General features: G+C 36.3%; 1 protein-coding gene across 1 annotated transcript; it reads left to right on the forward strand.

Moving 5' to 3' along the window:
• Positions 1 to 271: 271 nt before the first annotated feature.
• LOC110671445 (probable mediator of RNA polymerase II transcription subunit 26c) lies at positions 272 to 1,264 on the forward strand. The gene has a single exon (XM_021833918.2). It carries the CDS (start codon positions 272 to 274, stop codon positions 1,262 to 1,264), a length of 993 nt encoding a protein of 330 aa, XP_021689610.2.
• Positions 1,265 to 12,684: the final 11,420 nt, after the last annotated feature.

The following is a 12,684-nucleotide window of genomic DNA, read 5'->3' on the forward strand; positions in this document are numbered from 1 at the left end:
GACAAAAAAAAGTAGCTGTAAGTTTCTTAGAGTAGCATCTAATAGCTTGACGCTACTTCAAGTAGCTTCCAACTCTCTCTCTTCTCCGTATTGCCTAAAACACCCCTTTTTGTAAATAATTTTAAAGTCGCCCTTTTCGGTAATTTTCTTTTTCAGTCACCACCCTTTGGTAAATTACCCTTTATATTATATACCCAAGAAGACATTCAAGTTCCTTGTTCTTCCGGTATATCAATTCTTTGTTCTTTGTTTTTTTATCAAGATATATAGAATGGATATAGATGATTTTCGATGGATTCTGGAGATTACGGGTGTTGACGTCTGGACTTTGATTGACAGTGCGATATTGGTGGCTTCGTTGGATTTCGGGGCTGACTTGAAGCAGCGGAGAGATAAGATTGTTGAAATGCTATACGCATTGAGCTCGTCTGGTCGACGTAGGAGTACGGGCAGGATTAGTGATGGGCATGAAACGAGAGAAAACAGACATGAAGCAAAAGTTGGAGATGGATGTGGAAGCAGGTCGATTTATGGAGATGAACATGAAGAAAACGATGATGAATTGGATCCATTTGCAGGATTGTTCGACGATAAGCAGAAGAAGATTTTAGAGATTAGACAACATCTTGAAAATCCTGACCAGTCTCAAGATTCTCTGGTTGATTTGCTTCAAACTTTAGCAGATATGGATATGACCTTCGAGGCACTCAAGGACACTGGTATTGGAAGACATGTCAGTAGCTTGAGAAAGCATTCATCCAATGATGTTCGGAGATTAGTGAAGCAACTTATCAGGAAATGGAAGGAAATTGTAGATGAATGGTTGAGGCTAAATCCTCAAGAAGAGCAAGCATCCTCTACTCTGACGGCTAATGGGAACTCCCCACAGCAGAAAATTTCCCGGAACCAGGTTCCTGATGTTGCATACTCTCCATATACAGACAAAGGGAGTTCTGGTTCAGACAAGAAAACTTGTGAACCAGAAGGAAAGCCAAAACCGGTTCCTCGAAAAGAAGCTCCTCCTAGACCTACCCAACAATCAGTTTCTGTTTCTCACAATGTGCAGAGACAGAGAGAGCAGCAGCAGCAAAGAGAGAGAGAAGTTGATTATGAGAGGCTGGCCTCCACAAGGAAGAGGCTTCAAGAGAATTACAAAGAAGCCTTAAATGCCAAGAAACAAAGAACAATTCAAGTGATAGACATACATGAGATTCCAAGACCAAAGAATGCCTTTTTTTCAAAGAACAGAGGTGGTGGGTCTTAGGGGAGGAGCTACTGATTTTGGCAGAAGGGTCTTTAACAGGCTCTGCTTATTCAGATCTTTTATATATGCAATACCCTTAAAGATGGTTTATATACTTAGGTTGAGGATGATGTGTTATTTTTGTGAGTTGGGTCTATTTTTTTAACAGAAAATCATATTTGTAATATGAAATTATTGCATTCTATGATAATTTGATTGTTTTCCTATTTGATCTTTTAACATATATGCCCTGAATTTTGGATATTAAAGTTTTTAAATTTTGGACATTTGCATGTTAATTTCTGGATATAGTTCATGATTGCTTGCTTGCAAATTGCAATGAGAATTTGAGAGGTTAGTCTTATGTAATTCTTGAAAATTTGCCAAGAACGTTTCAAATGAAATTGAAAAAACAGTACTATGTAATTCAATTTGGTTCATAAAAATTTTCATTTCAATTATATATTGAAGCTGATGCACAGTAATACAAAGGACACCACTTTTCCTAAAACTAGTTCGTACACTCTACAATTTAGAGGAATAAATTGTTTTACGTAAGCATAAGTTGAGACTATATATTAGCTTAGCCATCTTAGAACCAAAAAGTATTCTATTTTTGTAGAGAAAAAAGAAAAGATATTATGGTAATTTGCAAGTGGCTTGCTTGTTCTTTTCATACTTGTCCTTTATTTTCTTCAGCCTGTGCAGAATGTTGATCCTCATTTCACAAGCCAAACTCATGACAGATGATACACATTAGCTGCGAGATCACTCTCATTTGAGTTTGAAATCCATCATCTCACCACTCTGCAATGAGTCTAATACCCAATCTTTCAAGCACATTTCTCCTGTGGGCTTCTTCCTCGTAAATGTTTCCATCAACATGTTTCCATAAGACACTATTCCCTGTGATCCATACTCTGCATATAACATAAAAAATGGAGAGGAATCATGAAAATCAAAACATAATTGTAGTGAAGATATTCCAAAGAAAGTGCAACATCTACTAAGATGTTTAACCTCTGTAGCATATCCAAGTTATAGGAATTAGAGTACAACAATGCCTCAAGGTTTCCATCGGGCATGAACTCCATCACCAATGCTTTGAAGTCAACACTGGCACAGCTGTTAATAATTTTGATAAGATTTCCGAGACGAATGCTTCGAAGAACTTCACATTCTGCGTCAAAACTAGTTACAAGCAACAGCCACACCAAACATCCCTCTATATACAGAAGTAGGTTACTTTCCTCTAATCCATTTGTAGCCTGCATGAGTTCCTGCTATGAAAACCTTCTATATGTTGCTATATGCAGCAAACCTGGTTGACTAGAGACAGGATTGTTCTCCTTTTTTCTTTACCGCCTTACCAGCACATATACAAGGGCTAGTACCAATATTGCTGAAGCTGTAGCTGGTAAAACATATTTCAGAAATCTTATTGAAGCCTAGCTGAGAAGCTCCGCAGAGTCCAAGATTGTGCATAAAAGATTGAGCTGTGAACTTTGTAAATGGTCCTCCGCAAGGAATTTCTCCTTCTAGTCTGTTGTAAGACACGTTCAAGTATTTGAAATATGATAGTGCTTCCAGAGACTTGGGAATCACACCAGAGAGTATGTTATTGGAGAGATCCAGGTGCTCCCAATTGAATCTGGTATAGATCCTTAGAATTTATTATGTGCCAAAGAGAGATAAATTATTAAGTGTTGGAGAGCACCGATCTCACTAGGAATACCACCAAAGAAATGATTCTTTGACAAGTCCATTTGATATATGACCTTTGAATTTCCAATTCAGATGGCAGCTTTCCATCTAGTGAATTTGATGACAAGTTAAAAACCAACATGTCCTCCTTAAGGGTATACTTGAAGTTAAATTATTGCTATTAAGCTGTTGGAGAGGTAAGATTCCCAAAGCAACTTGGTATTGACCCTAAAAGTCTGTTTCTGCTCTTTCTTAACTCACCCAGACTGCTCAGATGACATAGATCATTTGGAATGAAACCATAATGCCACTCAACTCAACTCAATTCAACTCAACTGAACTAATCCTTTATTCCAAAAATTTATTGGGGTCAGCTATATGGATTCACTTTCTCCACTCTAAACGATTTTGGATTAAATCCTCAGAAATGTGTAATACTTCTAGGTCGTGTTGTACTACTCTCCTCCAAGTTAGTTTAGGTCTACTCCTTCTTTTCTTTCTATCCTCTAACCTAATGTGCTACTACTTGTCTAACTGGAGCCTCCGTATGTCTACGCTTCACGTGACCAAACCACCTCGATCTTCCTTCTCTCAACCTATCCTCAATTGGCACCACTCCTACATTTTCTCTAATACTCTCATTACGGACTTTATCTAGTATAGTATGGTCACTCATCCACCTTAATATTCTCATCTCCACAACTCTTATCTCAGACACATACGACTCATTCATTGCCCAACACTCACTACCATATAACATAGCCGGTCGTATGGCTGTAGGGTAAAATTTTCCTTTCAACTTATTAAGAATTTTGCGATCACATAAGACTCCTGTAGACCCTTATTTTGTGATGAGTATGTGCATTGAGGTCGTGGGAAACCCGATGATGAAAAATTATATGACTGTAAGATGTAATTAGAGGCATGAAGCTGAATTATTAATTCCGTGGCATGATCTTGAAAAAATATAAATAATAATAAAGTTTTGGGAAAATTAATTTAATTAAATTTAATAAAATTTTATTTTGTTTAAATTTAATATGGGTAGTTCTTAAATGGATCTAATTAAGTTTAATTGGGCTCCATGGGCCTAAGAAAGCTTAGTTAGAAATTTTAAATAGGACTCATTTAATTATTTTCTGAAAATTAAAATAACAAAATATCTCTCTCCTCCTTGGCCCCACTCTCTTCCTCACTCCCTATTGGTGTCACCGTCTTTCCCTCTCTTTCTATTGGTTGGAACACCTCATATTCCAGTCTCATCCAAATTCATAAATCCTAGTCATTTAAGTTATCTGAACTTTATCACACTAGGACTCCAAATCCTATCACATCTCTTCCTCACTCCCTATTGGTGCATTCCATTTTTTCCTGTCTTCCTATTGGTTGAAACACCTCACCCATATCCTAGTCTTATTCGAATTCTGCAATCGTAATTGTTTAAGTCATCTAAACTTTATCACCCTAAGACTCCAAACCCTATCACACCTCTCTCCCAAAACCCTATAAATACCCAACTAGAGAAGGGAAGAGAGGAGGGAAGGAAAGAGGAAGAGAAAATTCAGAGCTATAGGAAATTTAGAGATATTCAAGACTCTTTGAGTTCTTCCTTATTTTTCTTTTCTTCAAAAAGATTTTCATACAAGATTTCTGGAAGGTCAGTATTATTATTTTCTTTTCAAGATCTATGCCACACAATATTTTAATTCTATGCTCTTTGTCTTCAAGTTATTTTATATGTTCATATAGATCATGTAATCATGTTTAATTTGAGGGGATACACAACTCTGCGCATATTTAGTTTTTGTCTCTTGTATTTTTATTATTTTTCTTTATTTTCTGAATCTGTAAAAAATTTGTAAAAATTATATTCATATTCTACACGAAATTCCATTAATTTTAGGCTCAAGAATCACTAAAAAAGCTCTAATATTTTGTAAGTTATGGCTGTTTGAAATTAGGGTTCCTGTAAAATCTGATTTGCAGGATATCCGACTTGTGGAGCCTATATCTCCCTTGTTCCTTAATATTTTTGTGTAAATCTAGTGTCTAAAATTAACTTCAGAATCTTATGAATCTTTTCCAATTGGTTTTGCATTCATATCTACTGTGATTAATGAGTCATGAATTTTACAAAAAAGTAGTGCGATTCTGTCACTTAGAAAAGTTACGATTTATGTAGACCATTCGGCTAGGGTTTTGTTTGATTTATAAATTTTATGATCTTGTATGATATGTAGGCTATCTTCTTTAATTTTTTATGATTTTTAGGCATGTCTAACTATTTTTAAAAAATCGGATTTCTTACTACTATTAATCTGCCAGAATTTAGAAATTGTATATTTATGCATGTTCTTGTATTTTCTTAGGTTTTAATTGATATTTGATCTATTTTTCTATGTTCTTTTAATTCAAGAAGTGTTATGAAGTGTTTGGATTATGTTAGAAGACTTAGACCATTAGTTAGTTGTAACTAATTAGGAATCTTAACCCTTTAGGAGACTAGAGTTAGAATCCAATGTAAATTGTTATTAATATTTTATTTATTTCTTTTATTTTCTTTACTTTCTTTATTTTTTATTACAAACAAAATTGGTAAGTAGCCCTAAGATAAGTACCAAAGAGAGCATTTGCGTGGAGCTTATATGGAGCTAAACGGGTGTAAGCCAGGGATATCATTACCATATTAGAAGAGAAGACCCTTTTTTAAGGGTAGCTTGCCCCAATGGCAACTGCATTTACCAACAGGTAAGTAGCTCTAAACTTCTCGAATAACCATTTGCATGAAATTGTAGTAATAATAGAACTTTTATTTGTTAAATTAAAATTAATTTTGTTTTTAATTTAACTGACTTTTGCATGTAATTAATTTAAATAAATTCTTTGTAAATTAAAATTAATCTTGTTTGTAAATTAAACTAACATTGGCAAGTAAATAAATTTAATTTAATACTTGGTAATTGTAAAATAAATTTGCATGTTAGAAATCTTTATTAAGTTGTGATTGTTTGGGCCTTATGTGATATTAGAATAAATCACACATGTATATAATTAACTTAGTTCAATTATCCTTAGGGTAACTTGGTGAAAATTAATTAATTAGGTTAAATAGAAACGTAGGGTTATTTGAAATTGAATTTGTTTGTAAATTAAATTCTCAATAATAAATTAATTTTAGTCATCTGGTAAATATCATTTAAATAATTAGCAACCCCATAGATAGGAATTACTTGTGCATGAAAATTGTGTGTAAACAACAACCCTTTTGTGAATTACTTGCGTGTGTAGGATTAGAATTGCATTTTTTAGGATAAAGTTTAATAAAGGAATAATAAACAAGACTTCTAGAAACATTATTAGAGGACTGGCACTCGAATCAACAAGGTTAGACCAGGCGTAAGGGGTGCCTAACACCTTCCCCTTACGTACCCACTATCCCGAACCTAGACATTGGGCTATGGCAATGACGGTTGTGGAAACTCTGCAAGGAGTAAGCTGCCATCCTTGACCCTTGGAAGAAACACTGAATATGTCCCGGTTATTACTCGGGTGGCGACTCCTGTCTATCTATGCCTTCGCGGCATAAATCCTTAGTACCGTGGTAGTGTTATGGGAAGATGGTACTTATCAGTGGTTTGATTCTATTAGGATTGTATGAAGTGCATGTCTAGGAAATGCTGTCTAAGGAGGTGGTACTTAAATGAGACCATTGTGACTCCACCATTGTTCCTGGGCATTACCTGGTGCATTTTATATAATTCCAATGGATGATATTTCGCCTCACGCCCCCCTCCCACAGTTTGGCGACTCCGCTGGGGACTAAATGGATAGTTACTCCAACATTTTTCTATTAGTCTAATATTATTCCTCTGTTAAACTTTTTGCATTGCACTACACTATCACACGGATTACCCTTACCCTTTTAGCCCCGTTAGTACTAGCCAAGGAGACCATGGTTCTACTCGAGCTATGACGAATTGGTGAATGCTAGCACCCCATGCCCGTACCTTCGAGTATATAAAAGAGCCACAGCTCTGGCCGTTGTGCTTAATGGACAAGCTCTCGCATGGGTGACCCTTTTCCTACCCAATAAAGCCCATAAGCCATAGATTTCAACCCTAGGCACCCTGTAGATTTTTATTGTGCTAGATTTATAACCTTACTGTTTAAATCATAAGTTCCAGTGGTAGTTGAGATGAACCTAGGCCTATGCATGAACCCAATGTGTGTATAGGCCCAAGTCCATTTTAAAACCCGTGTTAAGCAAGAGGATGCTTACTTATGGTTAAACTTTAAGGATATAAATCCTTTGTTTGTGAGGAAAGGATCGTCCTGGACCACCCCCTGTTGGTGTGTCCAGTGTACCATAGCCTAGGATAGAATTTTTTTCTTACCCTGCGTGTGAGAGTTGAAGGTATAAGGGGGCGAAGATTCAGTTCTGGAGATTTTTTTTTTCTGTTTTGATTCAGTCTTTGGTCCGATTTTAGTTCAGTTTATATGGTCTAGTTTTGGTTCAATTTTGGTTTTATTGGTATGGTTCAGTTTTGATTTTGTAAAAGTAAAGGCAAAAAAAAAAAAAAAAAAAAAGAAAAAGAAGAAAAAAAAATGGTCCATTCATGCATTGCATTCATGTACATAGCATACTTAGGTTAACCCTTAAATCCTATTTTTTTTATAGCAAACATAGCCTCAAAACACACCAAAGAGACTTCCAATCAGGTCACTTGGGTTAGGGAAGGGAAGAGACTAGTAAGGATTTCACCTGCACTACTTAAGATGGAAGAAACTATGGTCGTGCTTGATGAAATATTGAACGCCAAGATGTTTGAGCTAGAAGAGACAATTGTGGTCAACTTTAGAAAGAGGCCCTAAGGTAGGCCAATTAAGTGGCATTAAAGTTATTAAGGTTCAAATTGTGTCTCACACCCCAAGGAGATTTTTTCCAATTCAGCCAACCCTTATCTGAAGTTTTGGAGCGTCTCAAAGTTCAAGACCTCCTGTAGCTCTTAGCACCCAGACCACTACCAAATCCAATCCCACCTAGCTATGATATCAACCAATGTTGCCGGTTCTACCAAGCCCACAGTCATGACACCGACTGATGCTTTCAACTTAAGCATGATATCTCAGACCTAATTGATGTCAAAAGGATAATTGACCCAGAAAATCAACCCAAAAGCCCCATGCCTAGCCAAAATTTCTACCTACACCAAGTCTCTACATGATCTCCATCACCCCAAATAACTCTAACAGAATTATTGACTTTATCCAACCCATCCAAAAGCCCAATGAACTTATCCAACCCATCCAAAAGCCCAGTGAACCTATCTAACCCATCTAAAAGCCTAATGAACCTCAGTCTATAATGGTTGTTGACATTTGTGATAATTCTAGCTATGATGAGGGTCCTTTGGATGTTTGGACTGATTCTGATGAGGAGATAGTTACATTACAACTAGATGGTTCAGTTCCACTAGTGTCTGATTTTCAAGTTTTTAGGATCTATGAAAATTAGATGGATCTAAAAGTGGCTACTACGAAGAAAGGGATGAACTATTTTCCTAGCATAGGCCTAGGAGAAAGTATAGATGGCCTAGGGGTTTTTCTTGAGATGAAGGGGTAGATCACAAGGTATGGTTTGGGCTATGAGCCAACTAAAGAGGAAAAAGAGTCAAAACCTCCTAAGTTCTTGAAAGAGAGGGGCAATTACCTAGACATATGATTAAGAGTTACTACATGTGAAAGTGCTAAAGCAGAAAATCAGGACCATTGATCTAAGAACTGCATGGAAAGCTAAGCACCTAAAGCTACATCCCTAAGTTTGAGTTTATCTTTTATAATGCTCACAGTAGTGATACTGATGTTTCTATTTCCGATATACTTGATGCAAATTTTAAGGTGAAGATCAATAACATGACCAGTCCTTCTGCTTATTTGTTTGATGTTTATTCTAATGGGCATATGCATGGCATTCATAATCATTTAGAATCAGTTTCTATGAATGCATCAAAATCGATCTCTATTAATTTGGGTACACCAAATAATCCTAAAGACATTAAGTTAGCTGAAGATTTAACCCAAGAAGAAAGAGATAAATTTATAGCCTTGTTAACAAAGTACCAAGAAGCAAATACCTTGAGCTTAGAATCAGATGGCCGATTCCCAAGCCACGCTGGTGTCCCCATAGGAAAAGAGTGATCAAAAGTTAACTTAGCTAGTTATCCTAATGAAGAGTAAAATTTCGTGCTATGAAGGATTAATCGTAGCACATGTGGACCTAGAGGGAAAAGGAAAATGATATGAAGACATAAGGAGGTATCTGGAAGTGAGAGAATACTTACAATAAGCCAACAAAAAAAGATAGAGCAGCAATTCATAGATTAGCCACTCAACTTACTTTAGCTGGGGGGCAATTCTACAAGCTCTTATATGTGATAGAAAAATAGGTTGCGCAAATAATGAAAGAAGTACATGCAGGAATATGTGGTCCCCATATGAATGGAAAGGTTATAGTTGGGAAAAAAAATGTTCAAAACATATAAGGATTGGCCTGAAAAACTCCTTTATGTTCTTTAAGGTTATCGTAGTACTACAAGGACATCCACGGAGGCAACCCCATTCTCTTTAGTGTATGAGACTAAAGTAGTGCTATCCATTAAGCAAGAGGTCAAATCCTTAAGAGTGATGCTAGAAGTTAAGATCTTGGAAAATGAGTGGGCCTAAAAGAGATATGAGGAACTAGCTTTGATTGATGAAAAGAGGATGTGAGCCTTGTATCGTATGCAGGCTTATTAGAGGAAGATAGCTAGAGCCTTTAATAAGAAGGTGAAGCCAAGAAAGATCAAAGAGGGAGACATGGTTTTGAAACAAGCTCGGCCCGTCCCTTTTGATTTAAGAGGAAAGTTTTACCCAAGCTAGGATGGTCCATACATAGTCAACAAGATCTTACCACCGTAAGAATATCAGACTTGGATGGGAATGAACTTCAAGAACCAGTCAATTTAGACAGGCTCAAATGGTACTTTGTGTGAGATAGGCTCGCTAGGCTGAAAACCTACAAAAGGCGGTCTAGGCAAAAGTAAGGGCCAAACAAACAAAAAAAAAAAAAAGAAAAAAAAAGCAAAAAAAATGCTAGATTGAAAATATGCAAAAGGTGGTTTAGGCAAAAGGAGAGATGAGAGAAGATTTGGATGGAAAACCTGAAAAGGCCATTCAGCAGGTTATAAAGCTTATTTCTAACTTTGGAAGGTTGAAAATTTGGTAAAACTAATTGTAAGAGGGAGTAATGGTGTACCTGAATAAATAAAGAAGTTTTTATTGCATTAACCAGGAATAGGTTTTATTTAATTATGATTGTGAATGTTTTGTGTCTTGAGGGATACATCAAAAGATTAAGTAATTGAACTGCATTGTTTTGATTTAACCTATTGTCTTGTGAGCATGATAGAATAGATGCTTGATATGAATATCCTGGTGATTGTCTAATTTCAAAAAAAAAAAAAAGAGAGAGAGAGAAAAAGAACAAGAAAAAGAAAAGAAAAAAAGAGAGCTCGCTAAGTGGAAAATCTGAAAGGGCCGCTTAGGCAAAAGTTAGAGCAAGCCCGCTGAGATGAAAACCCAAAAGGGCATTTCAGGCAAAAGTTAGGGCACAGAGAATGGAGTTCATGGAAGAGAAATGAGTCAAGGCAGAAATCATGGGGGGAGAGAAGAAAAAGAAAAATCAGAGGGAAATTGTATTGTGACCTTAAGGAAGTCTTTTTTGGTGAACAATTCTTCTAAAAAACTTTAAGGTTATAAGAAAGTTTTTACAAAAAAAGATCCCCCAGAGGACTAAGTTTTTTTAGAATCTCTAGTAAAATCAGCATGCCCATGATAGGAAGTAGCATACAGGAAGCATAAAAATCAGAGAGAATTTTGAGACCCAGTCATCCTAATTTTTTTTCAAATCATGAATTAGATATTTTTTGGTAAGTCCTTAGACGTTGTTTAGGGCGCATGACATAGTTGTGTAAGGCATAGAAGAACATGCATCGACATATCACCTGTGGGTGTGTAAGGCGTAGAATAACATGCATCACCACAGTTCAATTGTCGAACTACGAGGGGGTCTGATTCTTCCTCAGGATAGCAAGGGGGATACGTAGGTAGTTTAGGATCGCGGTCCTAAATACGAACCCACAACATTTCATGACAGATATTTTTTGGTAAGTCCTTAGACGTTGTTTAGGGCATATGGCATAGTTGTGTAAGGCGTAGAAGAACACGCATCAACATGTCACCTGTAGGTGTATAAGGCGTAGAAGAACATGCATTACCACAGTTTCAAGTGTCAAACTACGAGTGGGTCTGATTCTTCCTCAGGATAATGAGGGGGATATGTAGGTAGTTTAGGACTGCGGTCCTAAATACGAATCCACAACATTTCAAATCACGCAGTCGCCATTATCATGAGACCGTAGCTAGTCTCATGACACAGAGTGTATCGATAGAGCAAGATGCACTCAATTTTCACATGACACAGTTATCACTATTATGAGACCGTAGCTAGTCTCATGACGTAGAGTGTATCGACAGAGCAAGATACACTCATTTTTCACATGACACAGTTATTACTGTTATGAAACCGTAGCTAGTCTCATAACTTAGAGTATGTCGACCGAGCAAGATATACTTGATCCTCATAGCCAATGTTTCATAGTTATTAGAAATTTGAGTTTCACTTTGACGAAACTTGAGCAATGCTTTTTCATTGATTTCAACTTTCGCCAAAGTGGGGGGCAAACTGCAGACCCTTATTTTGTGATGAGTATGTGCATTGAGGTCGTGGGAAACCCGATGATGAAAAATTATATGACTGTAAGATGTAATTGGAGGCATGAAGCTAAATTATTAATTCCGTGGCATGATCTTGAAAAAATATAAATAATAATAAAGTTTTGGGAAAATTAATTTAATTAAATTTAAATAAAATTTTATTTTATTTAAATTTAATATGGGTAGTTCTTAAATGGATCTAATTAAGTTTAATTGGGCTCCATAGGCCTAAGAAAGCCTAGTTAGGAATTTTAAATAGGACCTATTTAATTATTTTCTGAAAATTAAAATAACAAAATATCTCTCTCTTCCTTGGCCCCACTCTCTTCCTCACTCCCTATTGGTGTCACCCCCTTTCCCTCTCTTTCTATTGGTTGGAACACCTCACCCATATTCTAGTCTCATCCAAATTCATAAATCCTAGTCATTTAAGTTATCTGAACTTTATCACACTAGGACTCCAAACCCTACCACACCTCTTCCTCACTCCCTATTGGTGCCTTCCATTTTTTCCTGTCTTCCTACTGGTTGAAACACCTCACCCATATCCTAGTCTTATTCGAATTCTGCAATCGTAATTGTTTAAGTCATCTAAACTTTATCACCCTAAGACTCCAAACCCTATCACACCTCTCTCCCAAAACCCTATAAATACCCTACTAGAGAAGGGAAGAGAGGAGGGGAGGAAAGAGGAAGAGAAAATTCAGAGCTATAGGAAATTTAGATATATTCAAGACTCTTTGAGTTCTTCCTTATTTTTCTTTTCTTCAAAAAGATTTTCACACAAGATTTCTGGAAGGTCAGTTTTATTATTTTCTTTTCAAGATCTATGCCACACAATATTTTAATTCTATGCTCTTTGTCTTCAAGTTATTTTATATGTTCATATAGATCATGTAATCATGTTTAATTTGAGGGGATAC

The sequence above is a fragment of the Hevea brasiliensis genome, chromosome 14 (assembly GCF_030052815.1).
Source record: "Hevea brasiliensis isolate MT/VB/25A 57/8 chromosome 14, ASM3005281v1, whole genome shotgun sequence".
Classification (NCBI taxonomy): Eukaryota; Viridiplantae; Streptophyta; class Magnoliopsida; order Malpighiales; family Euphorbiaceae; genus Hevea; species Hevea brasiliensis.

What these genes read in the sequence shown, in the direction of transcription:
- LOC110671445 (XM_021833918.2), top strand. Translation starts at nt 272, where the DNA reads ATGGATATAGATGATTTTCGATGGATTCTGGAGATTACGGGTGTTGAC.